A 26,774-nucleotide genomic window follows, 5' to 3' on the forward strand; every position below is an offset into this window, starting at 1 on the left:
TTATTTATTTCATACCTCTGTCAGGTACATGTCCCTTCCGTGACCGTGGCTACGTCCGGTGACCTGCCATGTCACTTCGAGCCCAAACCCATCGTCATAAAGTCAGATTGGAACATTAAGACTATTTCTTATTTTTATTACTTAAGGGCGGCTATAGTAAAAGTCTGGACTAGTGTATTGGGGTTTTTCCCAACATTCCGGACGGGAAATCCCACTGTCTTTTCTTTTCCGACATATACGTATGTTCAATTTGTTCCTGTACACGCTGTTATCTCCTTAATTATTGAAACTTAATAATATATTCCGATTTCTTTTTACATTTTTATTTAAAGAGAGGTCAATGTCAATATAGCTTTTTTAAATGGAATTATACATTTTTTTATACACCATTCGATGCATCTTTTAATTCTCTACAAGAAAGAGGTGTGAAGGTACTTGGGTCGAAAAATGATTAGTTTAAAAGATATTTCAATTTTAATATTGTCAAACTTATGGTACGTGTAGCAAGAAGAACATACATAGCAAACAAACGTAAAAGCGACCCAAGTACTTTTATAGCTTTATGTAGGGTATACAAAAATATATTAGCATTAGTATTCATTGCACCATCCGTACACTGTTCAACGTTACACTTAAAAGTGTTGCATTGGCATTGAAATCTCTTTAAATAAGAATGTAAAAAAAGATTGCAAAATCTTCTCTTTTCTTTTCGCTTAAGACAATGATTCCCTTCTTGGAGTACATGGTTTTGCTTTTTACTTATTACATATATGCAACATTTACAATTCTATTTAATTTATTTCTTTCTTTCCTCTCTCTCTTTCTCCTTTTCTTCCCTTATTTTCCTTCTTCTTTATAATTTATTGTTCTTGTTATTTTGTATTCTTTCCTCTCATATGTTATTATGTCTGTCCTTTTTCTTCTCAGATTCTACATATCTTTTTGTTACTTTCTTCCCTATATCTGTTGCCCCTCCATTCGTTGCAGCATGTAAATCTTGCTATAGCGGTTTTAGTTTTATGCCCTTTCCTTTGTGTCCAGGGTCTACCCAGATTGTCTAATATAATTTGCTCTTTCTGCTGTCATTCAATTTTTGTATTCCATTCGTACTCCTTTTGTATTTCTTTGCCGAGGTTGATCCTCGACTTTATTTTGTTCCTCCATCCTCTTACTTTCTTTCCCCTATACTACTTGTTAATCCACTCATCTATTCTGCTCTTTCCCTTGTCTTCCCTTTGCCAGTGGTTTGTTCCACCTCCTTTATGATACGATCTTTTCATTGGCACTGAAACTATCACACCAGTCAAAATGACTGGTTTTACAATTTTATAAATGTGCCAACCTTCATTTATGGATCATGGTCCCAGATGGATTAATAATCCTAAAAATGTACTACATAACATGGAATTCCTTTTGTAAGAAAGTAATAAATCAATCAATATAAAGATATTCTATTATTACGAATTCTTTAAAGATCAATCATTTTGACTGGTTATGGTAGAAATAGCTTCGTCTTAACTGTAGGTAGTTTAGTGCTAATTTATCTCAAATCTATTTCCTCCTATTCTCTTCTATTTACCTCACTTCTGTATTTTTTCAGTATCACGTTCTCTGTTTCTTTTTTTATTCTGTCTTGATACTTTAGTACTCTGCTTCCTGCTTCTATACTTATTTCTTCTATTTCTGTTTCTCCTCACATCAAATATCCAGCTGTCTACCCTATCTATGCCGTACTAACCTACATAATATAGCGAAATCATAATCATAACTTGCGTCTATTTTAAACACTAAATTACTCAGTTTGTTGTATACTGGAGGCTACTACTTTTGCCCTTTGCCCCATACATGTATTTGCTGTTCGCTATCTAAATACAACAGTTTGCATTAACAAACAGTTAATGTATAATTTACGAACTGAAAGAATCTACAAAGGAGGCAAAGTTTATAACCGTCAGTTCCTTTAATTACATATTAGCTTTCGAAAAATGTGTTCGAACAATAAAATTATAATTACAGTTATTCTCTCCTCTTTTGATATCGATGAAAATAACGAGAGAAAACAAATACATTTTTATTGACCTTTCTGTTTTGTTTGTCGGTTTATGACTGAAAAGAACATTTTCATATAGAATAATTAAAACAGCCGAAGGTATAATTGTTGAAACAAATAATACTTGATAATACTTGATAAATAAAGGTATAATTGAATATCGTTCGACGTTTTGATATTGTGACAAGCAATATTTTTTTAACGATGAGCAGACTGACATAAGATTAAAAACTCAATCGTGAGAAGAACATAAGATTAATCGATAACGCATACTGCTAACACAAAAACTGCTGCTTTCTAAAAAAAAAAAGGAAAGGAAAAAGAAAGACATCTTGGAAGGGCAAATATCTTAAATTCAACACGTGAATACGAACATGCTGTTAGAAGAAACGACTTTGGACGACTGACAATAGCAAGTGAAAATTACGTGCATAAGACGAAGGACGACTGTATTGCTGATTACAAAATTACAGTTAAATCCTCTATAATCACAATTAAATTACGGCCACATAACTAAATATGTACGTACCACCAATCGCACTCAACGATCGTATCTCTGTGGGGTGTCTCGCAATCGATAACTCTGTTACAAAGTGATATCTCCGCTGTCATCGAATGATGAACACGTTAATTGCTGGACCGAAGAAACATGTATTAGAAATATTTAAGAAATTATTTATCCAAATACAAAATAGATAATGAAACAAAGGTTATTCATTTCGTTTAATAGAGATCGAATAATGAAATAATCTAGAGAAAAACTATTTCACGTTCAAGTAAACTGAGATAATGTTCAAGATAGTAATGCATTATTGGAATTCTTAAAAGAATTAAGCGATCTACATATTTTTTTCCTTATATCTGTTTTTTTACCTATTACTGCCCACAAATGGCTGAAAAATCATGCGTCGCATTTAAATGGAACACCGTGTACATGCGGTGATGTAATTTGGCGCCAGAATAGCTAGCAGAAACGGCGAACATTCGATTACCATTGACCGTGCGTACTATGAGTGGGTGGGTCGTCGAGTTCGATGCGTTTCAACGGTCACAACCAAGGGAATGAACTCGTGTATCCTTGGACTCGGTCCAATTTTATTTTCAAGGTTACATTGCAGCCATTTCTTACCTGAGATCATTGATCCAATTGAAGCGAATCGAGCTATACACGCATATGCAACGAACATATACAGACATATGCAACGAACACGCGAATAACAAATATTTAATAAATCGCTTTTTTTGTTTGTAAAAATTAAGTCGATTAGCTAAGATATTTCTCATTTTTTGTCACGTAGATTAACACTTAATACGTGACTTACTTTTATATATATATTGAATTCAATTACAGAGGCTACAAAATGTATCGGCACATAACCTTAATTTTGTAGCGTTCTTTTTATCGGGTTTTACATTTCATCTACATGGTATCAAATTCTCGTACGACACGAAATTTCGTATACTTTGACTTGATCAATTAGTATTTAGCAATATGCCAATACCTTTTTGTAGTCACTGTAGTAAGGAAATAATAGCTAGAAGCAATACTTATCATTTTCTTATAGAGTCAATGAATAATACATTTTAATTATTCGTTTAAAGATTGATTAACAGTGTATTTTTAAGTTCGAAACGCTTTTCATCGATGTATAGTTCTAAATATACTTAGGTTAAAAATATGTTTGAATTAATTACGGTATAAGTTTAGAAAAATCTTCCTTGTCCGATCAATAAGATAAGTCTTACCTAATCAGTTGCATTCTCGTAGATACCAATATTTCTGCATTGCGTATCTATTATTTACCCAAATGGATATTTTATAATAATAATAATAATAATATATAATAATAAAATAATAATATGGATAGCAATAATAAAATGATGATATAGATAGACTGAAGTCATTATTTGTCAATGCATAATTTTTGTATACTAAATTGCATTTTGCCAAAAATAGGCAAATATCCGATTTATGTGTTTTCCGGAAATAATCGTTTACTCAAAATAATATTTTTCAGAGAAGTACAGTGTTTACGCGAGTATCTCCTTTGCTGTGCTATTGTTGGGTGTAGGAGTTCCACTTTGGTGGCACACTACTGCAGTTCCGCGTGTATCGCTTCCTTACGCTGGAATCGAAGCACTCTCCGACCTAGACATCAATATTAAAACGAAAATTGTCGTCGTAGCTCTGTCTCGAGATCGAGCTGAATCCTTGGTGCACCACATAACGGACGCTTTTAAAAATTCCAGTGAGCAAATGAAAATTACATCCTCCTTTTTCTCTACATATTTTTTTCATACACGGTAACATGTAGATATAATACATTTGAAGAACTAATTCAGCATCCAGAAACAATGTACATCGTACAAACGCATGTCCTATTTGGTCTTGTTTACCAGACACAGCGAGCTTTTTACAGCGAAATTTTTATATAATATATTTCTATAACAAACAATTTTAATCCCTCTTCTTTTTCCTCATTGAACTTCAATAAGTTATGGATTAAATATAATATCGATGATAGAAATTTTACACTAAAGTATGAAATATCAGGCGTCAATAAAGTATTATTAAATATCAAGTATAAAATATTTTCGCGATCCTTTTAATTAATCCGTTAGATTTTTATTTGCGAGAATACTCGAAATCATTTGTTGTTGAAATGTTTGCGCAAAATTTCTTGAAAATGTTATATGTGCTTCGGTACAAAATTGAACAAGGACTTGAGCAAATTTGAAGAATGTTAGACATATTTCGTTTATAATTTAATAGAATTTAATGAGAAAGAGATTAAATTTTTTTATTATAAATGCATATATTATATAAACATTTTTTGCTAGGAAAAGCTCATTATATCCAGTGAACAAAGTCAAGTAGAACATATGTTGATATAAACCTTTTACATTTTTTGTAGATACCGTATCGAGTGCTGAAATATAGTCCATATGTTATAGGACACCTTACACACACACACACACATATGTATATAGAAGCTTTATGTGTTACAGGTATCTGTCGGATAGAAGTTATTTACCATGTGATATCCAGTAATCTAGTAACTTCTGCGTTTACGCATCATGAACTAGAGAAAATAGCATCGGCTTTCGACCTGGACGTCGGACAACTTCTACTTTTGGAAACAAACAACTTAAACGATGCAGTTCTCGTCGGCTCGAAAAGAACCATTTACTTTTCTACAGAAACCAGTAAGCAGCAATCTTACGATCAAGATCGACAATCGCTGAAAATTTCACCGTCCTCTTGCAACTGTTCATTTTCGTTTCAGCTGCCTCCACTTTGATTCAAGTATTATCGGAATGGGTGTTGCTTGAAAAGTCACTGACTTTAACGAGAAATGCACTCACCGAACCAACTCTTTACAGCCTAGATGAGGAAAACAGGAGAAGGTTCCCGGCTAGCCCGGCTTACGATGTACTCATCACTGTGGTCAATCCAGATCCAGAAAAAATGAAAGTTGCTTGGGATCTCCGCGTGATGGCCGAGGGTGGGTAAGAAAGAAAATCTCATTTTTCTAATAGCTCTGCCTTTACCGTCATATCCACAATGAACAGCATAATTACAGGTTTCATAACTGAATCATTTTTTATTACCATTAACATTGCCATAAGGTTAGTCGATTGCATCGAATGGATCGTATAACGAGTTAGTATACACTAAGTAAAACTTCATTTCTTGAAACGTTGACTCCTGACAAATTCAGATAAATGGAGTTCCACTGTACGTATAAAATGATTATGTTTCAACATTAATGTGATCCTAAGCAGTAAGAAGTATATAAAATTATCACAGAACACGAAAATTTTCCGAGCTGAAATGATTCGCACAGAGTTCCGATCCAGAACCCATTGAGAATCGATGCGAAAATTTTAAAGATGAAAAAGACAAAGAAAAAATTGTAAATCTTCATCTATATCGATTCTTGAATTGCTGAAGAGAATCGCAGAACAATGGAATAGAATTCATCTTGAGTATAGCCAAAATCTTGTACAAACTATGCCAAAACGCATTAAAATCACCCTAAAAGCTAAATAATACCTCATAGAATAAATGCTACTCAACTAGGTTAGAACTGGCAAATTTTATCGTGAAAAATATTGCGCGAAACTGAATGAATCAATTGTTACAAATTGCTTATGTTATTAGCTCTAATTGACCAAAATGTGTTTATTTCATGTATACCTTGACATTAATGATAATAGAAAAGGTTTCATACAAAATCTGTGATATTAGTACAGTTATGTGTATCTTCATTGAATATCTACATATATTTTTTGCTTATAGAATACGTCGAACCATTTCTCTCTGAGCTTTCGATTCTGAGTAACTTCTCTGTCAAATCACAGTGGTTGTATTTACTGCCATTGGATGTCAGCCCGAAACGAGTGCCTGATAGTGGCCCATTAGGTAGACATTTTGCATTATCAGAGGACGTTTTACCTCAATTAATTACACCATTGGAGAAAAAACTAGGTATGTTATTCGTATTTTCACCCCCTTACGAAGAACGAAATAAAATCTGTAACTCTAACATTATCACTATTTATTTTAGCCTCACAGGTTAGTCTCCATCCAACTATCAATTTCGTTATTTATGCTGTTCCTTGTGACAGCGCTCCGTTACATATTTACACGCGTTCTGGACATCGATCGAAAATTAACGCTAACGTCGAAGCGTTTCTTTCTCCAAGGTAATGCTCCTAATTTCGAGTCATCTCCAGTTAAGATATATTTACGTTGTCTTTTCTATTTCTTGGTATAGATGGGGTGGTGTAGTTTTGATCAATCCACCCGTTGAAGCTTGCATGGCTGCGAAACTCGATCAACCTGTTACCATTGTGCCTGAACAGACTACCATTGTTGGAACCTTTCTTACCCAATTGAAACTTCTTTTAGGCATTCCTGAACCGGTAATCAAATCATTATCTTTCTTATTCGTTTACTCTAGCTCTACGTGTTTCTTTTATTTTCCATTCTACTATCCACTCATTGATATGATGAAAAGTGTCTCCACGATGCATCTATTTTTTTCCAGAAATTCTTAAATGGTGTTACCGCTGTTTCTTTGCCAGGATTGAAACTGCGTGATTGGGAAATCGATGCATTGCTGCGTATACGCACGATCGAGCAATTAACATCGGCAAAATTGACTCTGCAATCGATTGCACAACTTCTTCAAGAAATTGGTAACATTGTGATTACAGATATTGTAGGAAACAGAATTAAAACAGCCTTACGTTTGGTGGAAGATTCGGCTCAACGATTAACGCGTGGCGATCTAGCTGTAGGTTTTCTGCTGAGTAAGGAAGCATTTGTTACTGCGGAAGCAGCATTCTCCGATCCAACGCTCTTTGCTTTGTTATATTTTCCCGAAGATCAAAAGTAAGACATATTTGCTATCATTCATCCTTATCTATACCAAGTCTTTCTCATCTTATTGTACTTTCTTTGATTTCAGATACGCTGTATACACACCTCTCTTCTTACCAGCCATGGTACCAGTCTTGCTTTCCTTAAAAAATATTTATCGCTATTATTTCCGTCGAAGAGTCAATAATCCATTGAAGGAAACTGCACCAGGCCAAAATAAATGAGAGCAGCAAGTGTTTTACGATAACGTCTTGAACCATTTGCCAAGTTTTTACTTCATATTGTTTTTTTCTTTGTCATTTTCATTGTATCCTACTGTCGAGTCATTTCTATACATCATGCTGTTTTATCTAGATAAAAAGTCGATGAAACAAACGTCGCAAATAAAAACAATATTTTTTTATTGTACAAAGAAAATGTTCATCAAGTTATAAAAACAGCATAAAGTGTGGGATGAGTCAGTGTGTGAATGAAAAAGATAGGGAGAGGACTGAGTGAGTGAAAAATTAGGAAAGACAGGCAAAGACGAAAAGTGAGGAGGGACGGGAAGCGGCAGAGAATGCGCTGAACTGTTTAAATTATTTCAACCAATATCGAATGAGTTTAAGATATTTTACATACAGTTAAATTTCACTTTTGTTTGTCCTGCTTATTTCTCGTACATAGATAGAATTCTAGAATTACAACTTCCTCGTAATTTCTGTTATCCACGGACGAAATACGGATCCGCGTTATGCGTCACAGCATACAATATAGTATAAAGTAGCGCTAGATAAAGGTTTCTGTTTGTACACAGGTACGCGTCTTTTGTCCACATTTACGCACACAAATTTAATACTATCAAACGTCTCCCACGCATGCTCATACATCCGTTTTAACAAATTTCAAATTAATTATCATTAGATCGTTAGAAACAGCTAATAATCTATGTACAATACACGTATATCAATCCTCAACCAGTTATCAAATGGTTACAAAATTATTGAGTTGAATCACTATAAAATGTATGTTCAACTACCGCGAGAAAATTTCAAATTCAAGTTAGTTTAATGTAGCTGACTCGATACGAGCAACTTCATGAAAATGAAATCCGTTGCGTGTTCGAAATGTAAATATTTCCCAATTTTAACAAATCGAGATAACGCTATTATCTTTTTCGCTAATATACTGTCAAGATTTATCGTAAATCTCACAGTTACTGTTGATTGGATGGATTCTTTACTTAATCAGGACAAGCTCAAATTTGTTTTTGTTTGTTCGATTAGTAGTTGAACATTATCGCTAATAATAAAAATAAATTAATTGGTGAATTGAAAAGTTTACTTGTATGAAAAAAAAAGAAAAAGAAAAAGATAAAAATATAAACAGGAAAAAGAAGAAGAGTAGGGGCGGGAGAGGGACGGAAGGGGTTGAGGAAAATTAAAAGAAAAAAAGGGAGGAGTAAAAAGGAGGGATGTAAAAAAAAAGAAGAAAATTAACAGAGATGCTGAACTAGCTGTATCGCATGTTGCAAAGCATCTGCGATATTCTGAAAAACAGGTACACCTTCGCGCGTCGCGTAGTCCGACAGGTACATTCTTCCCCGATTGTAGTCTTTTATGGCTTGTTCAGTTAGCTGAAAGAAAATGTTACCTTCTATATAAATATATGTAAAATTTGGTTCAATGGAAAAACAGGAGATTATAAGATAAGTATAATGGAAAGACGAAGAGATGAGAAAAGGAAAAAAGAAATACAGAAGAAAGAATATAGCGGCTATAGGAACAAAATGAGACGTATATTTATACTTGTGTATAATAATATCTATAGAAGTGTATATTATTTATAGAAGACATACACAAAAACGCTTACCTTTTCACCAGAAACTACGCAGTCTTCGGGAAGCGCTTGAACGCATAGGACTAATTTTGCGCGTAATCCAATCAGGTGAGCTGCCAATGCCATTATAGTGACACCACGCGAATGTTGCGGTACGATCAATAATATTAACCGTGAATTTTTCATCCTCTGCAATTCTTGTGGCAACACCTTTACGTTGTACTCGTTCAGGCTTGATCGATAGAAGGATAATCCAATAGATCTAAAACGAGAAACAATTTACGTGTAAACTTACAACGACATTGTCGTAGTGGAGAGAATCGAAAGAACGTTACATCTCGAATGCTCACTCGATCGAGGGTATGGCGGTCGTTTCTAACCAAAACTGATCTTTACCGATTACTCCAACGTACAAGTCTCTCTTCTCGGATTCTGGCACGAAGAAATTGGTCCAATCTAAAAAGTTGAACGGTCGAACGAATCGTACACTCGACTGCTCGGACGTTTTCGTGAACAATTAATCGAGGCACGAACGTCTCGTAACGACCTGTTTGCTAGTTGATACACGCTAACGATACACACGCTACTACAGGTCGTGGCAAATTTTTGAGAATAAGAAATACCTAGGAAACGGTTAAAAGGTTGCACGATAGCTCTGCGAAGAAATTTCGACGCCTTCCTACATAAAATACTCCAAACTGAAGGTATCTCACTTTCACAAGAGACGCCGTTGCTCTTCGTCCTCCACGCTGATTCGGTAGCTAAGGCACAAAATTGTTCGAAGTTTATCCGTAATTCCGTTGGATCCCTCTTCGCTGGAAATCCATCGTCTATCAACGTCCTATACGCTTCTGAAAGCACATATAAACGCAGACAGTAGAGAAAATATAGTTGAGCTATAATCGAACGCCTACACACTGTTATTACCATATATGGCATTGTCAACGCGTTAGATGTACACGTGCGATTTTCATTATGCGAAAAGTATAATATTTATTACCCGACTTGTTCACGACACTAAGAAGCTCTGACATCGATGGTACGTTGCACTTGACACTCGATTGTAATGCTATCCAAGCCTATAAAATCAAGAGTGCAAAGCAAATGTAACAAGAATATGTTATAATTTGTTTTTCACAAGCAATATGTGTTTTTCTACAAACATGTGGCAAATAGACGCTAGTGAAACTTACTTCTTCCAAGTTGACGGCCCCATTATCGTTCATATCCATAGACTTGAAAATCTCCCTGAGCATACTGCAAGAGAGTAGGTTAAAATCGTATATTCGACACAATCACACTTACATAAATATGTATGTACAGTTTCAGCGAAAAATCCTTACACCAGATCCATTCCATTTTGACCGAATGATATTTTAATCGGCCTAATACCATCATCGGCATGCAGATCTTCCACGTTAATTTCCTCACGTAGCATCTATGGAGAAACGTAGATCAGTAGCTTTTTAGTATAAACAATTAAATTTATTTCGCTCAATGTAATTTACAAAATATGTACCACAACAATCATCTATTGTTATGTATTTTATTCACTGATTTATCTATTTATACCTTGGATGTACAATTCAGAGCAACAGATACACTTTCAAATATTGGTATCCTCTGTCTCTCCATCAGATACTGAAGTACTAGCAATCCATTCATCAGGTCACAATATTCTCTAAATAAGAATTAACATTTATGATACAAATACTAAAAATGAGAGTAATCTATATCAACAAAAAATAGAGAAAGTGAAAACAAGGCACTTACTGTAGAGATACAGTTTCGCCAAGTATCGTTTGACCCTGACGATACGGATAAATAACAAGAATTAAAGACTCGCGGCGCGTAGCTGCCAACTGAGCTGCTTCAATGATGCCTGCGCTATTGCGTGTTTGATTATCAATTACGAAGAGTAATACTTTCGCTGTTTGTTTCGCTTCGTATTCTTGAGCTATTAATTCCGGTCCCCACTGCGACACTTGCTGAAATATTTATTTATTTTTACAATTGTACCAACGACTAATCAATAGGTAGATCAGGCTAGAATGAATACAAATGGTCACGTACGGGATTGTAGTAAGTGATCCCGAGTCTCTGTAGAGTCGGTATCGCTATTTCTGACCTCCATGTGGTTGGATTACAGGATCCACCCAGAAATACCTCATATGCCATTCTATCTGTAGAAATAAACGCTATAAACATGCGATGCGTGTCAATACACGCAAAATTCTATATATCTGAAATCTATGTATGATATACTCACTTGAAGCGCTTTTGTTGTTAGTATCTTTTCCATCACAGTGCAACAGACGAATGGTACTCATAGAAGCGGCTGTTCTGGAATAAAATATATACGAATTAACCATAATTTGATGAAACAAACTATTTATAACTTGAAACAGTATTATCACACTCGAATTAGAAAAATGTCAATCTTTATCTGGTTTGCAAGAGGATTCGATATATATACATTCAATATTTTTTTCTTAATTTTATTTTCAATTGATTGTAAAATAGTATGGATAAAAGTTGAATCAATATCGGTTGGAGTGTGGTAATGCTAGAATCATCTTATTACCAATTAACTTAATGTATGTAAATCTGTAGTAGTAAACATACTTCCAAATATCAAATCCTTTTGCAACAAGGAAAAGCATGCTACGCTGCATCGTTGAAAAACTATTTCTGCTTTGATTAATGACGCAACCAATTGTTCGATACTTTAAGCCTGCAACATACACATTTCCCTTTTGTCGAATTGTTGAAGAAAAGTAGCAATAGTTGAAAGGAGATCAATATTTGCATTACCTTTCTCTGCACAAATGTGCCAATTCAGTGACAAAAATATAATTTTCTTGGAGCATTATATAAGCAGGAGGACCAATAATCAAATAATTTTTAGTAAGTCGCCACTCTTTGTGTATATGCACCCAGTATGCAAGTGACAACATTACGTATGTTTCTTTTCCCTGAAACAAAATCACTCATAGATTGAAGATATTTATTAGCTCAAGATGGATAAGGAATGTGTTTGTAATAATCTATATTCTGCAAAAATTGTACTTACATAGACTTTGTCGATATCCGTTGACATAAACTTGAACAGATATATAGGAAGACTTCATTGTTCAAACTGATGTGTGATTAGGCAAGAGATTAATGCCCATTCAATATATTTATCTCTTAATCATCCAACAGAGGAGAATTTTGAATTTTCCTATTTGGGAAGAAAATGATATCATCATTATTATTATCATTCGCCTTATTTCTTTATTTTATTCAATACATTCTATGCGTATAATTACAGAAATTACACAGTAAACATGAAGATCATTCGAATTTATTTTAAATTTTCATTTTTTAAGTAGAAATGTAAGAATATAGAAAGAAAATTGTGGTTATCGTGTACGCAAGATATATATTCGGAATGGTTGAGATGTAGCGTTACTACTAACAGACATACACATGAAAGTGTACTATTTAATTACCTACTGCAGCTACTCACTGCTACCCATTGAGAACTAGCGTAAGTTCGCAAGGCGATGGAGAGCCTGTCAGGCACACTAACCTTGACGATAGTTCGGTGCTGCATGCCCACGCACGAAAAACATATGTGGTAAACTTCAAAGGGAAACGCATTGATTCCGACTGCATTTCACGTGCATTCGTTGACGAGTCTCAACGACGAATAAAAAAAAACACGCGGCAATGAAATTCAGATTCTTTGGAAAAATGAACGATGAGAGATCTCTGATTGTGCACTCCCGCTATTGCTCATACTTATTTATACACCGTTATATTTAAAATGTAAGAACGCGTCGTCGTCAAAGAGGCACTGACTGCTTGGATGTATCACAAATAAATTACATGCTCGTGAACATTCTTTTCGATATTATCGGTGACACCGCACGCGATATTATTGCCGCGCGAAAAAGTACTCTACAGTTCGAAAACTCACTAGACTCGATTCATATCGAGCTCCCTCGAAATCAGTAACCGTCGATGAAATCACAAATCAGCGCTACTACTGTTAAACGTCGCGCTTCGTATCCTTCTCCTTTTCTATCTTGCGAGCCTTCTCTCTTTTTTTCTTTCACCCTCTCCTCTCTATCCTTCTTAGTTACCCTCACTCCTCGGTTCGCATTGACACGGTATCCTTTCTCCTTTTCTTACTTATATCCAATTAATTCGCTATTAGTTTCGGTTTAAAGGGAAAACTCGCACTACCGGACGAACAATAATTTCGTTTTGACGAAAAACGACACGTCCAACATGTTTCGCGCAGTCGCGACGGTAATTCGCCTGTTTTTCGCCTCTTTCGTCTCTATCACTTCCCGCCACTAGTCTGTACGCGTGTCTACACTACTGTAGATCGCGCGCACCGACTTAAGACCAGTCTTGAGAATGACGTAAACCTCCAACAATGAAGAGTGATGTCACACACATCGAACTTCGTAGAGGTTTGCTCTCACCGTCGCCATCGTCATCGCCATCACCATCCACCCAGGGACTTTCGATTCACCGATTATCTTATTCCGCCTTTAACTCACAATATTTCAATTTTTCCAACCGTCATTACAAATCTGCTCTCTATATAAATCCTTCCTTTTCTCACATTCTATTTCTATGTAACGATCGAATAATAACGAAAAGCAAGCTTTTCTCAGTGGTTTGTCATCTGCCGTAAGATTAAGGGAATCATTAGGAAATTACTGACGTCATTGATTTATGCTACACATGTTGAACAAACATTTCATTTTCGTTAGATACGTGTATTTGATCTTCCGTTTTTTCCGACAGAGATGACATCTTTACCGTAAACACGATATAAGTGTGTCTTTATCTTCCTTTTAACTTTAACGCTACTCGACGCTGTTTATAGATAGTTCATCCAGAACACTTATTCATACCACCTTAATATCGAGGACAAGAACTGATATTCTTTGCTACTGTGTACGAAAAGAACATTACAGTTAAAAATGATTTAATGGAAATGAAAAAAAGTACTCTCAAATTGTTTTAAACTTAATCATACCTATTTTTACGAAACTAAGATCATTGTCTATTTGAATCTGTAAATTGAACATACATAATGCAAAAAAGTAGTTCAATATAATATATAGTAATTATGAATTGTGCGTAAAATGTAAAATTCTAAATTTTTCAAATATAATTCTTCAATACATAAAATATATATGTGTAAAGAAAAGAAAAAAATTGGATACATAAAGTATATAGATTAGAATCACTAACAGGTGGTATTGTTATAGCATAGTTGAATTAGTATTTTGTCTTTGTCCTGTGTTTATCTCGAATTATCATATAAAGACATATAATAAAAGACGATGATAGGTAACTCAGCAAAGTAGCAAATTATGGAAATTATATCATACAAAAAGAACATTTTGAATGTTGAATCTTTTTATTTTGGTTTCGAAAGTAAAAGCATGGAGAAAAATTATTCATATTAAGCTTCGTGTGTACACATGAGGATACTACCTTAGATATTAGTAACTAGTATTACTTTAGTTTCCACTCTCTATAAAGCCACATGAATCGTGATAAACATCATTCAACCGATTGTAAATGTTTGGATGGTGTGACAACCTATTATATATCTATTATATACTTGCCGAACATTTACTGGTGTAGCGTGATAAGTAGAAAGCGATAGAATGATCTAGATTCGACATAAAGATGCTTGGTATAATTGTATCTGGTCGACTCGTAAGTATCAATGCTTTGCTATGCAAGTACCAACATTGTATTTCATTTTCGATGCTAAATTATCAATTAAATGTAAATGTATCGTTTGTCACAAACGTATCAGTGTTTCTACGTAACATACTTCTCTTTTCCTAATTTTCGCTAATGTCCTATGCTTGCGTCGTTTTGTTTCGTATCTTGTTTCTGTTACCTCTCAATAATGCTCACATTTCACCCCACCCCGTCGCCAACTTGTCACGAGCATCGTTGCATTTAATCGAATATATAAATATCATGTAGACGAATCTAGATTTTTTCAAGTTTCAAATAGTAAACCACAATTTCCAAACATATACAAACGATATGTAATTGTAAATGTAACATCTTTCGTAGGTCCAAACGGATTTTCAACAGATAGGAGAGAACCAGTTTTTAATAACAGTACCTGATGCAGATAATATAAACCATATTGTGGTTTTTCTCACTGGTGCTATACCGTTACCTGATGGTACAGGTGGTGCAGGTATGTGCTACAATAACAATTAAACAAATTCAGCTGCATATTCTTATTGACCCTTGGTCTTTACAGTGTATTTCAGTTGGCCAGATCCAACTGCTCCGCCTAATTGGCAGTTTCTCGGGTATATTTCAAACGTCAAGCCATCTGCCATATTCAAGATATCCACTCTGAAGAAGAATCATGAATTCGAAAATAGTAATTTAGGAATTTTTGGAGTAGGAAAGATTTCTCATGTAGCACAAATAGGGGTTTCGGTGGAACCCATTGGAGCGATAGAACAACAAGCAGCTACAGTAACACAAGCCACGTCAAACTCCTTTTTAGAATTTGTTCAGAAGATGCTTACAAGTTTTTTGAATTATGTTTCGAGTTTTTCTGTGACACAAGCACAAATGACACCAAACCCAACAGAAAACTTTGTACCGCTATCTGCTATTCAAGGGTGGTACGAAACTTTTGAGAGGAGGTTACAACAAAATCCAAACTTCTGGAAAGCATGATGAGAAAGTGACTGACTCTCAATAGTTCGTTTCCATTTTGTATAGTGATGCGTCATTTCTCAGCACTCGTGCTTGTGTTCGCAAAGTATGATATAATACTGAACCACGATGCGTTATACGCATGAATTCAAATTTTTTATATTTTCACTGAAGAACAATATGATGATAATAACAAGAATAATTATGACGCTGCCACGTACCTTATCCGAAAACGCAAAATTTGTTATCTATAAGTGTTTAGCATAAATTCATTGTGTTTTTATTATTTTTATTTTTACTATCAAGTATGTGCTCTCTAATATGGTTATGGAAGAGCAGATTGCTATTGTATTACATTTATTTCGATCGTTCTGCATTTTATAAACATCGTATTAGCAAAACGTAAACATGTAAATACTTTTAATTTCTAATAATATGATAAGAAACAGAAGAAAAGAATCCTCGAATCTAATCTATGATGAAAGCGATATAGGGGAATAACGCATGCGTCAACTTCCATTTTGTTCATGAAGTTTAGGGTTATCCATGAATGATTCTAAAGCTAGATTATTATGTTACGTGAGAAAAGCAACGAATGATTATCAACAATTTCGCACCATGATGCTTTTTCTACTCTTCATTCATTTAAAATTGAGGTTTATCAATATACATTTAAATAATAAAATTCTTTTGAATATATCAATAAGTTATCTGAAGTTATAAGTTATCTGAATAACATTTAAATTATCAACGAGTTTCGAATTTATTCTTTCCTAATATTGATATTACCAATATGTTATTGATCTTGAAAAGTGGAAAATATTTTCTCACGCCGTTTCGACCAATGATGTAACGGCTTTGAAAAAACACAGCTTCGTTGAAAATGGACACTAAGAAGCGTATCGAACAATGGAAAAACGGCTTGATTTGTATATGGACTAATCTGTCAATGTAACTTTCACATTGAGTAGAACGAGTATTTTTCAGAAAGGATAATCTAAAATCGAATCCTTCGTAACATTACAAGTTTAATTTAATTAAGAAATAAAAAAAGAAAAAAAAAAGAGAAAGAAGAAAAGGAAAAAAGGGAAGAGAAGCAAACAATCCAATTAATGGAGATCGCTCCCTGTGATGCTGGCCATTCCCCTGAATTGCCGTAACGAAAAGTGATCGCGTTTGGATTGAGCTGGCATAAATCTAGCGGAATCGTTTATACCGTAAGCTATCTACGTACCTGCTAAAAACAAATCTGAAATACTTAGATACTTCCAAGTTTGACGTCGAAATCGTTATATTTTTTCCTACACGGGGAAATGTTCTTTTTCTATCTCTTTCTCTTTCTCGCTCTCTCTTAATTGAGTAATGTCCACATTGTACTTCTTGTGTAAACGACTGTTCATGGATTTTGTATGAAGTATCAGAACGGTTGGATATCGTCCATCGCGGAGAAACTTCGCAATTCAAGGTGAGACATCGTTGTTGTTGTAAACTTTTCGTCACCTTTCGTTTATTACGGCTCTCTAGAAAAAACAACATGAACAATTTTCGACCGTTTTAGTTGAAATTGTTTCTCTTATCCTTCAACGTTTTCTTAGCACCTTCTTATAGATACAAATTTATTTAGTTTGGTAATTGTATGCAATTAAATCGGTTGTATAGTGTTATCAACCTTCGACAGTTGACGAATATGCATATGTCGATTTAAACGATTTTACTGTCTCGATAGATTTTTTATATTTATCATATAAATTTCTTGATATCTAGGTAAATACAAATTAACATTTTCATCTCCTGAAGATGGAACACTTTTTTTGTAATTTGTATATATTTGTTCGAAGATATTTTTATCAAGATATTTCTGCATATGGTAATGTCTCAAAATTACACAAATCGATAAGCGATAATAAACGAAAATCCTATCGCTTATGTTACGTCGATGTTTCATTTATAGATGCATCGCGTTATTTCAAATAAGTTTAACGAATTTTCTGTTTATCCATAGCTTAAACGATCATATACTTCTCAATCGTTATAATGATACTGCGACTGTTTATAAATTTTCGATAACATATATTTGTGATTACTTGAACGTATTGAAACAAATAGGCCAAACGCATATTTTAATATATGCTAGTAAATAACTAGAACTAGTATATATCTGTGACAAATTGGAGTAATTCAATTCCACATTATGTCTATAAACTATGTGAGAAAGATATAGCCCGCAATTAGAACTTTTCATGTTCAAGAAGGAGACTGAAGTTTGTATATGATGTGTCACATAGAGAGGAGATGGAGAGTTCTGAAGAGCCAACAAGTTTGCAATCCATCTGTCATTTACATGCTTCGGAATTATTTCCAAAGCATACGCATTTCGAATGCGAGGATCAAACACTTACAGTTCCATTTACACCTTTGAGCGGGGAATCCATTGTAGCACTTGGACGTACGTCGGATGGAGTGTTGGCTCTTTCTAATTATAGACTCTATTTACAATTAAGTCAAGCATGTTACAATATTCCACTGGGTTTAATAGAACAGCTAGAAGTTAAAGAGATTTTTTTCCTGCATATTGGTTGCAAGGATGCTCGTTCACTGAGGTATGAAATTTTTGTACTTTGTTGAAACTTATAGCATTCTTATCATTTTGATATTGAAAACAACTTAATGATTTCAGTTGTGTCTTTGCTACGAACGAACATTGTTTGGAATGGTTTAAACGATTACATAAGGTGACTTACCCACGAAAGAGTATAGAAGATATATTTGCTTTTGCATATTATGCTTGGTCTATCGAGGAAGGTAAAGATAATACCAAATTAGGGAAAGATAACATATCGTATAATGCTACCTTTAATTCAGAAGTAAGTAACTTGTAAGTAAATACATGTAGATAAGACACAATTTAAATATAATTTAATTTCTTTACTTTTTTTTCTTAGGTGGAACGACTAAAATTTAATTTGCATGGTACATGGCGCATAAGTCAAATCAATAAAGATTATCGCATATGCCCATCCTATCCACCATTGCTTCTGGTTCCTTCTTGCATTCCTGACGACAGACTTGAGATTGTGGCAAAATTTAGGAGTTTTCGACGAATCCCTGCCGTTGTTTGGAGGTATAAAAAAAAAGAAATAAGAAGGAAAGAAGTATTTATATTGATATATAAAACGAGAAGCATCCCTATTATGCATCTTATTATAGTATGTCACATTCTCGTCTTTCATAATTTCGAAGGCACGTGAATAATGGCGCAGTAATAGCACGAAGCAGTCAGCCAGAAGTTGGATGGCTCGGATGGCGAAGTCCAGATGACGAACATCTTTTAAAGGCCCTCTCAGATGCATGTTCCTATGATAAAGGTGAATCGACGATGATGGATTCATCTATCATCTATCCCGATACTACCGATGATAACGTCACGTCAAATAGAACAAAAGTGAGCATCGAATCAAAAAAGGTCCCAATTATATAAATGTTTGAAACTGGTGATCCTTAATGAATTAGCATATGTTGTTTGCAGAAAGTCTTAATCGTGGATGCTAGATCATATACAACCGCTGTGGCGAATAGAGCTCGTGGTGGTGGATGTGAGTGTCCCGAATATTATCCTAGTTGTGACATACAATTTATGAATTTACCAAATATTCACTCGATACGGAAGAGTTTTCATGCGGTGAGACAACTCTGTGCCTCGGATGCGGATCAACCTAAGTAAATATTCTATTTGTTTTCTTCATTTTTTCATATTGAACCAATATTATTATGCTATTATTACGATTGGAAGATCTAAAACTTTTCTAATCTTCTTTCATAATATACAGTTGGCTCAGTCTTCTGGAAGGGACACGATGGTTACAACATATGTCTGGATTATTACGTGCTGCGGTGACTGTAGCGTCGGCGATAGAAAGAGACGGCCGGCCAGTATTGGTGCATTGTAGCGACGGCTGGGATAGAACACCACAGATAGTCGCTTTAGCGCAGATTCTTCTCGATCCTTATTATCGAACTATGGAGGTATGCCAAAGGTACTTTTCTCGTTTCTTGTTTGTTATTTGCAATTGATAATCATTTCGTTATTCCACTTGATCGTTGCTAGGGATTCCAAGTTTTATGTGAGAGAGAATGGTTAGACTTTGGACACAAATTCGCGGATCGTTGTGGGCAAACTGTTGGCTGCGAAGATCCGAACGAGCGATGCCCAGTATTTTTGCAATGGCTTGACTGTGTACATCAGTTAATTTTACAATTCAAATGCAGTTTTCAAATGTCTCCTGCGTACCTTGTAAGTAGTTAGAAATTCATACGTATCTATTTTGAAAAAATCAAGTAGATTGAGTTGGCCGATTATCGGAAGGCTAATTTACTAAAGCTGGCACACTTTTGATTGATTTTAGGTGAAACTTGCACAGCATACATATTCACAACTTTTTGGCACATTTCTCTGCAACACGAGGCAAGAAAGGTTTCAGTTAAGAATACGGGAGCGTACATTTTCAGTTTGGCGTTTCCTCAATTCCAGCTCTTTCATAAATCATTTGTACTCTCCGTTAAAGAATCAAGTAAGATATTTTTTATCATATATACCAGCCGTAATAAAGTACGTTGTTCCCGCATAAGTTTTATTATATAATAAGCAACATATTGCTTTACATTTCAACCATTTAGTATGTTTAGAATAATTTTTGTATATTTTAGGTATTATGGCCAAGTTGTAACGTACGCGACCTTGTTTTATGGTCAGAAGTATATTTAGGTTCTATGGAATCTCCTCTCGGTATCAGAGACGATAAACAAAGAATAACGATGATAGATATCGAAGGTGGTGAGAACGAAGAACCACAGGGACAAATGACTAAAACTCGCTCATACGGTGATCTTATGCACACTCCCGATCATGCGGCCTATCTTCACCGTCGACTCAGCGATCCAAGCGCCTCAGTAGAGAAGTAATTATTTCAATTTAATCTTTGATAAAACAAGTCCAATGTGAAAATAAGTTTAGTACGTCATTTTGTTTGTGTTATTCGTGAATACTTTGTATTCATGAATCGAAAACCAAAAAAATGTTATATCATTTATTGTATATAATGACAGGAAATTTGACTCGTTAACGCTCGACACAGAAACAAGCGAGAAAGGAAAACACAATTGCACGGAGAATTGTATTATTAGTGACACAATAGAGAAAAATATAACAGAGAATCAGGACAAAGCGAAAAGTTACACAACGACGACGCAAACTTTGAACGACTCGCCAGTAAATCCATCGGTAGACAGTTCAACGGACACACTAATACCGAGTAACGATTCTGTACTCGAGGCGATTGATAAAGAAACGTAAGTACCATTACATATTGTCATACATACTACGGTACAAGGAATTAAATGCAATAAGCTAATTAACTAGATAACGGATAAGTTAACTGTTATACATATTTACTTAATCCCGAGTTTGAGTCCGAAATTCAAAATGTAAAAATAGAGTCGATAATTTGAATTCGGATTGAACGAAACAACACAACTTTCTTTTTTTTTTTCAAGCAGCAAAGTGGAGAAAAATTCGTCACCGGATATCGTATCTCCATGGATCGAGAGCAGCGCGACCAGTCGAATCGGTTGCTCTTGCAGTCGAAATTACAATCACAACCATAACGAGGGTAGTGACGTTAGTGATACCAGCATACCGCAGATATCGAGAACACCTAGTAGCGTTTGTCCAGCTTCTCCAACTTATCAAGATACGGTACCAGATAACCCTGATAGATTGGATGATGTCGATGGTCTTCCCCTTATACATTGTGACGTTCAGATGCGTGTACAACAGATTATCGTGGAACATAAGGTACTAATTTCGATCAATTAGGCATAATAATAAGGAAGAGATGTTTGGAACTGGAAGATTATGATGTTATTTTTCTTTTTTTTCTTTTCTTTCTTTCTTTTTTTTATTATTTTTCAGTTGAAAGAGGAAGCGTTAAGGAAGGAATTACATACGACGAGAATGGCTCTGATCAAGCAAGTTTGTAATCATAATGCAGAGATCGATCGTGTTGATGATATTGTGAGTTGATTACAAATTATTCCATACAAAGTAATCAAAATAAAAGAAAGAAGAAAGATAGAAAAAAAAGAAGAAAGAAAATATCAGAAGTATAATTAAAGGAAGTCGATTGAATATGATTTTTTGTTTCAGGGATCGTTACCAGATTCAGTTGGAAGTACCGGCGACCATGGAGAATCATTACCTTCAGACATGTCTTGGGAAGCAGTGGAAGAATTGGGTCCTGCTCCTATTCTCTGGGTACCCGATCACGCGGTAAGTCGATGCATGGGATGCGATACGGAATTTTGGCTGGGACGACGTAAGCATCATTGCAGGTACGCGGCACACAGGGCAGTGGCATTTATAATGTCGTAATTACTGTTTAGTAATATCTTTGGATAAACTAGTTATATAATACAGTTCAATGTAGAATGAATACAAGAATATAATTTTACAATGAGTTATTTGCTCATCTATCGCAGATGCTGCGGTAAGATCTTCTGTGCGGATTGTTCCGAGAATTCGACACCACTACCCAGCGAACAACTGTATAATCCCGTGAGAGTTTGTAGCGAGTGTTTCTCTCGACTTCATCGGCACACAAGTCCATGTCAGTGTAATGCTCGTCATCAAAACAAAGGAGAAAACGATGCGGAGTTAAATTCTGAGAACTTGATGACTTGTCAAAGATCGAAAGGTTTGAACCTGACGAAAGATAGTTGCTGCGATAATTTGCTGCAGGCTGCGCATCAGAAAGCGCAACCTCCGGTTACAGCAGCCACGGTAAATTGAACACTCTCGCGCGAGCGAGGAACCTCGAGGAAGTAACATTCGCAGCAATCCGGTTACTGTTTGGTTTTCAACAATGCAGAAAGTGTATCCATAATACGATAAGTCAGCTGCGATACACGTTCACACGTTTATCATTTATGTCTGTACAATGTGTGTTACAAACAGACGTATAGGTCGCGCGCGAGCCGATAGCCAACCATCACACAGTTAGATATTTGGAGCGATCCAATATTTATTGCTAGAGTAATTTGTACGAAAAAGAGTGCATAGAGTGTATCGGACAAAGTGAGAGAAAATGAGTCAGTATACGATAGGTTGTATTTGTCTTATACAATCGTATGTATACATAGGCGTATAAGTTGATTCAACGAGGAGATACCTGGCTTCTTCAAACGAGACTATTCAAGTTTCCCGTTTTTAGGCGATCTTATTCCCTTCTCAGAGATACAGCAAGACGAGGCCGAGGAATATTTTGGATAGGCTGTGACTGACGTCTAGTTCTAGACACCGTACGAGGTGCGCTCTTAATTAAACGTCGATCGTTCGATCGATGGAACAACTCGTTATTATTAGTAGTTGGATTATGATACGAGTAACTTGTATTTGTATATTACCGCTGTTTACGAGAATTGGTATATTAAATGTCATTATCGTAATATGCGATTGTCTCTCTATCACTCTTCCTCTCTTGCTCAGTATTGTACCAGGATAACGAGATACGTTGTTATAACTCCCGCGATCTAAATCATATGTGCGTAGATGCACACAATCAATATAAATATAATAATATATGTTTTACGTATTGCTTAAATGCATTTGCTTTTCATACGAGTAATCAAGAATTCTTACCGACGTTATTAAGTTTCTGTCCAAGGAAAAGAGTCCGCATGCTGAGAACTCCAAAGGTCGATGCAACAATTGAAGCGAAAATATTTCCAATTCTCGTCGGACGTCTGCTTCAAAACAACAAGAAAGTAACTGACTAACGAGAGTTGCCGTTCTTTTTCCCTGGAACCGAAATAGTTTTAAGCTATCGTTTTTCCCTTCTTCCCTCTCCACTTTGCTTTCTCTCATCTTTTACCTCCGCGACTGTGGAATAGCTAGGTTGAACGATTATCAGCATTCTGCTTATGTGAATGATACACCATCCAGCTTGTACGACTAGAAATATCCATTCGTGTTTTTCATTAGCTTGCACGATCAAGAAATACGGCGTGATGATTAGATGTAATAGACAGGATATAGTGACGGCTAGTAGTACGACACCGAAAGCAGTATTTATGAGGGATACTGTGTCGCAAAGTAAAGAATGAACCATTATCAATTCAGATATACTGTTTACGTAGGTTTTGCTTTCTGTAAATAATCACAATAGGTGAGGTCGAATTAACGTATTCTTCTACCGATCAGTTTTCATTAAATAGTTAGCAAACTTACCATCCATCTTCCGTGACAATCTATAGCTGCCTAATACGAGTTGCCGTTTTGGTGTAATGTTCCATCCTTTCTTGCCTCCAATGTCGTTAGCTGCTTAGGTTAAGCACATACATATATCGTTCCGGTTGTATTGGTCGACAAAATGAAAGATTAAAGATTCAGCATAGGTTATTAGGGGAAAGTACATACAGGAAACTTTGTAAATATTCGTTCAAATATTTACATTTTCGAAAACGAAGGCTCATATGAAAAAACATTATTCTACGTTTCCGACTTATTTTATTTACCTGTTTCGGAAAATTTTCGGAAATAGCCGATCGCATCGTCGTTGTTACTATTATTTGTATTATTTGTATCCAACATACTTTTCAGGCTACTGTTCAAGCGAACTAATCTTTGTCCTATATTATACGTTGCCACGCTATACTGGATTTCTGCAGAAATGATCACGGTGTACATTACGTATAGAGGTGCATAGTTAATAGGACCTTTGTCAGCAAATGTTTGGTTTTTTGCTTTGCGACTCCATGAATAAAAGTCTAAACTCGAATTGAACCAGAGATAGACGAGGCTACATATCGTTAAACAAATCGTGAACCTTCGAGCTTTCTTTGTAGACGATACACCGATTTTTTTATCTACCTGAAATGAAAATGCGAAAACGCTTTACTATCATTTCGACCGTTGATGGAATGGTAAAAAAATTTGTAAAACGACTCTTTAACGACCTCGATTAATTTGTTTATCACAAGTTGCAGGGATTTCCATCGGAAAGGGGAGCCAACGATACAAACGACCGTTAAGCTCATTACTCCAAGCACATCGCTGCATGTCGCGATCACCGCTGTCCGAGATTTCAGTCTGGTACTATGCTCCCAGCCGTCTTTCAGATCTCGCCATAGGCCCCAAATTTCCGCGCCGAGCAGTAGTATCAGTACGCACAAACTACGAAACGCACAACGTGCATTGTTACTTAATTCTATTCAAATATTCCCAGTAGAAACAAACGTTTTCATGTTATCAAAGAATTTCTCAATTTCTACAGAGCACATCAGGAGGGAATCGAATAACTTTATCAGTATATATATTAATGGATTATTCTGAATCAAAAAGGTCCTGTACACTATGATTTTTTGTTATATTCATTTATTTCATTCATCGTTCTTTTTTACCTATAGACGAGGTCTATGATATTTAAACGGGCCTGACATCCTTCAGAAGCGTGCACGTAAAATCTTACTGGAACCACACCACACAATTTACCAAGATAATATATGGGAAACATCGCTCGACGAAGATTGCCATCGTACGAAGCTTTTCGTTTTTTCTCTATACGTTTTAACTCCATCTTCAAATTTTTCGATCGATTTTCTTATTTAGCTGTATTGTATTTGAAGAAAAGATTCGATCTATTTTTATTCCGTTGTCCTTTCCATGCGTAATCGATCAAATGCAGAAACAAGCTTTTGGTCTTCTTCCTCACATTTCAATATCACACATGTTTCAACATCGATTCACTGAAATTATTTTCTATCAACAAAATGAAATAATAAATATTGCTGTTCTATTATACGCATATTTCCGTTTAGCTCCTTGAATATTAGAATTATTAGAAAGGACAAATATCAATCAGAGATAAAAAAAAAAGCAGCACAACACGGCACAGCAGCTACGTTACACTACACCTTTCTCGTGTCAAACAAATGCCAAATGGTTTTAAACATGTTGCGAGCAAAGAAGAAAATAGCACTTTATTACTATTTAATGCGGCACAATCTCTCTATTTCTCAGATTTTTACAATCGTTTAAAGGGGATTATATCAAGTACTAGTCTCGACTGTTCATTCATTCTTGTCAAATTGTTGGCAGGTAGTTATCGTTGATATTTCGATATTGACTTTGCCGAGAAATAACACGTTTCTTCGTTGAGCGCTTAATGGTATTGTTGGGCGCGAGCGTCCGCAACCAACAGATGTTTATAGACATAACATATACATATTTAGTTATTGGACAGTTTGCGCGAGCACACTGAGAAAGAAGGAGAGAGGGAGAAAGAGAGACTTTTTAATTAAAGTTTTAAGTTTGCTATATGTTTTGCGTATATGATCATTTTTATTAAATTTGATCAATCGAAAATTGATAAACATGTATGAACAAACGGGAGGAACAGTCGTTCTTATAGTATGAAGAAGGCATGTGATAAAGGATCATGTAATACGAATAGCCGAAAAGAAAATAAGATCACCTAGAATAAACAAATTCGGTGGAAGTTTCATTTCATCAAAGTACATACATATTCCTTTCTTTACATGAATAAAGGTAGCATGTTGCGCTAAACAAACATTCGTATCATGGTATTGTGACATGATTTAGCATGATATGAAAATCGTGGGAAAGAACATTCGTGCCGATAATATTCAATACTCGGTCTTTCGCCGTATCGTATTTGTCAATCTACTTCTCTATCGTTTAATCATGTCATATTTCTTATCCTTTCACAAATGTCTACATTATTTAGACAAACA

At 35.3% G+C, this 26,774-nt stretch overlaps 5 protein-coding genes across 18 annotated transcripts in view; 3 read left to right on the top strand and 2 right to left on the bottom strand.

Annotated features, from left to right (window-relative positions):
• LOC105680296 (GPI transamidase component PIG-S) overlaps nucleotides 1–8,552 on the top strand; it is a 22,974-nt gene extending 14,422 nt beyond the window's left edge. For both annotated transcript variants that reach the window (XM_012381412.3, XM_012381413.3), the window contains exons 3-10: nucleotides 4,069–4,299; nucleotides 5,060–5,257; nucleotides 5,338–5,556; nucleotides 6,354–6,542; nucleotides 6,622–6,760; nucleotides 6,832–6,979; nucleotides 7,105–7,451; nucleotides 7,528–8,552. In XM_012381412.3, coding sequence (XP_012236835.1) covers nucleotides 4,069–4,299; nucleotides 5,060–5,257; nucleotides 5,338–5,556; nucleotides 6,354–6,542; nucleotides 6,622–6,760; nucleotides 6,832–6,979; nucleotides 7,105–7,451; nucleotides 7,528–7,663 — 1,607 coding nt within the window. In that variant the 3' untranslated portion in view covers nucleotides 7,664–8,552. The remainder of the gene's footprint in view (nucleotides 1–4,068; nucleotides 4,300–5,059; nucleotides 5,258–5,337; nucleotides 5,557–6,353; nucleotides 6,543–6,621; nucleotides 6,761–6,831; nucleotides 6,980–7,104; nucleotides 7,452–7,527) is intronic.
• Nucleotides 8,058–14,194, bottom strand: LOC100748758. 10 transcript variants are annotated; one of them, XM_012381417.3, is made up of 14 exons: nucleotides 12,752–14,193; nucleotides 12,331–12,480; nucleotides 12,072–12,232; nucleotides 11,527–11,600; nucleotides 11,331–11,455; nucleotides 11,031–11,245; nucleotides 10,830–10,938; nucleotides 10,601–10,695; nucleotides 10,451–10,514; nucleotides 10,258–10,336; nucleotides 9,881–10,108; nucleotides 9,608–9,713; nucleotides 9,291–9,519; nucleotides 8,058–9,054 (listed from the first exon to the last, which is right to left on the bottom strand). In XM_012381417.3, the coding sequence occupies exons 2-14, from the start codon at nucleotides 12,355–12,357 to the stop codon at nucleotides 8,914–8,916; spliced, it is 1,653 nt and encodes a 550-aa protein (XP_012236840.1). In that variant the 5' UTR covers nucleotides 12,358–12,480; nucleotides 12,752–14,193; the 3' UTR covers nucleotides 8,058–8,913. The 10 variants fall into 10 exon arrangements, with proteins under 10 accessions (XP_012236840.1, XP_012236838.1, XP_012236837.1 ...); XM_012381415.3 differs by having other exon boundaries at nucleotides 8,776–9,054; nucleotides 12,756–14,194; XM_012381414.3 differs by having other exon boundaries at nucleotides 8,776–9,054; nucleotides 12,832–14,193.
• LOC100747357 (protein OPI10 homolog) lies at nucleotides 13,682–16,375 on the top strand. Of its 3 annotated transcripts, none has more exons than XM_033318959.1 (3): nucleotides 13,682–13,723; nucleotides 15,363–15,492; nucleotides 15,559–16,375. In XM_033318959.1, the coding sequence occupies exons 1-3, from the start codon at nucleotides 13,697–13,699 to the stop codon at nucleotides 15,987–15,989; spliced, it is 588 nt and encodes a 195-aa protein (XP_033174850.1). In that variant the 5' UTR covers nucleotides 13,682–13,696; the 3' UTR covers nucleotides 15,990–16,375. The 3 variants fall into 3 exon arrangements, with proteins under 3 accessions (XP_033174850.1, XP_003486788.1, XP_012236815.1); XM_003486740.4 differs by lacking the exon at nucleotides 13,682–13,723 and adding an exon at nucleotides 14,779–14,990; XM_012381392.3 differs by lacking the exon at nucleotides 13,682–13,723 and adding an exon at nucleotides 15,103–15,254.
• A 364-nt stretch (nucleotides 16,376–16,739) lies between these two features.
• LOC100747122 (myotubularin-related protein 3) lies at nucleotides 16,740–23,470 on the top strand. Its single transcript, XM_024365204.2, has 15 exons — nucleotides 16,740–17,433; nucleotides 18,218–18,568; nucleotides 18,646–18,832; nucleotides 18,911–19,089; nucleotides 19,209–19,410; nucleotides 19,495–19,685; nucleotides 19,796–19,991; nucleotides 20,074–20,259; nucleotides 20,372–20,536; nucleotides 20,673–20,923; nucleotides 21,072–21,314; nucleotides 21,519–21,819; nucleotides 21,937–22,038; nucleotides 22,171–22,355; nucleotides 22,503–23,470. The coding sequence occupies exons 1-15, from the start codon at nucleotides 17,378–17,380 to the stop codon at nucleotides 22,810–22,812; spliced, it is 3,105 nt and encodes a 1,034-aa protein (XP_024220972.1). The 5' UTR covers nucleotides 16,740–17,377; the 3' UTR covers nucleotides 22,813–23,470.
• On the bottom strand, nucleotides 23,113–26,209 carry LOC100747237 (gustatory receptor for sugar taste 43a). Of its 2 annotated transcripts, XM_003486739.4 has the most exons (7): nucleotides 25,422–26,209; nucleotides 24,978–25,194; nucleotides 24,537–24,891; nucleotides 24,250–24,339; nucleotides 23,894–24,168; nucleotides 23,662–23,820; nucleotides 23,113–23,552 (listed from the first exon to the last, which is right to left on the bottom strand). In XM_003486739.4, exons 1-7 carry the CDS (start codon nucleotides 25,595–25,597, stop codon nucleotides 23,505–23,507), a joined length of 1,320 nt encoding a protein of 439 aa, XP_003486787.1. In that variant the 5' UTR covers nucleotides 25,598–26,209; the 3' UTR covers nucleotides 23,113–23,504. The 2 variants fall into 2 exon arrangements, with proteins under 2 accessions (XP_003486787.1, XP_033174847.1); XM_033318956.1 differs by having other exon boundaries at nucleotides 23,113–23,820.
• Between the last annotated feature and the right edge of the window lie 565 nt (nucleotides 26,210–26,774).

Source organism: Bombus impatiens, unplaced genomic scaffold (assembly GCF_000188095.3).
Source record: "Bombus impatiens unplaced genomic scaffold, BIMP_2.2 scf_0132, whole genome shotgun sequence".
In the NCBI taxonomy this organism is placed as follows: domain Eukaryota; kingdom Metazoa; phylum Arthropoda; class Insecta; order Hymenoptera; family Apidae; genus Bombus; species Bombus impatiens.

Excerpts from the sequence above, each read along its gene's own strand:
- LOC100747122 (XM_024365204.2), top strand. The coding sequence starts at position 17,378 with ATGAAGTATCAGAACGGTTGGATATCGTCCATCGCGGAGAAACTTCGC. Across the intron at positions 17,434-18,217 it reads GAGAAACTTCGCAATTCAAG|AAGGAGACTGAAGTTTGTAT; the intron begins GTGAGACATCGT and ends TTCATGTTCAAG. Across the intron at positions 20,260-20,371 it reads AAATGTCTCCTGCGTACCTT|GTGAAACTTGCACAGCATAC; the intron begins GTAAGTAGTTAG and ends GATTGATTTTAG.
- LOC100748758 (XM_012381417.3), bottom strand. The coding sequence starts at position 12,357 with ATGTCAACGGATATCGACAAAGTCTAT. Across the intron at positions 9,714-9,880 it reads ACCTTTTAACCGTTTCCTAG|ATTGGACCAATTTCTTCGTG; the intron begins GTATTTCTTATT and ends TCAACTTTTTAG. Across the intron at positions 9,055-9,290 it reads GCGTAGTTTCTGGTGAAAAG|CTAACTGAACAAGCCATAAA; the intron begins GTAAGCGTTTTT and ends ATTTTCTTTCAG.
- LOC100747357 (XM_012381392.3), top strand. The coding sequence starts at position 15,135 with ATGTCCTATGCTTGCGTCGTTTTGTTTCGTATCTTGTTTCTGTTACCT. Across the intron at positions 15,255-15,362 it reads CGTTGCATTTAATCGAATAT|GTCCAAACGGATTTTCAACA; the intron begins ATAAATATCATG and ends CATCTTTCGTAG. Across the intron at positions 15,493-15,558 it reads TGATGGTACAGGTGGTGCAG|TGTATTTCAGTTGGCCAGAT; the intron begins GTATGTGCTACA and ends TGGTCTTTACAG.
- LOC100747237 (XM_033318956.1), bottom strand. The coding sequence starts at position 25,597 with ATGGAGTTAAAACGTATAGAGAAAAAACGAAAAGCTTCGTACGATGGC. Across the intron at positions 25,195-25,421 it reads ATCATAGACCTCGTCTATAG|TTTGTGCGTACTGATACTAC; the intron begins GTAAAAAAGAAC and ends TGCGTTTCGTAG. Across the intron at positions 24,892-24,977 it reads TGATAAACAAATTAATCGAG|GTAGATAAAAAAATCGGTGT; the intron begins GTCGTTAAAGAG and ends TTTTCATTTCAG.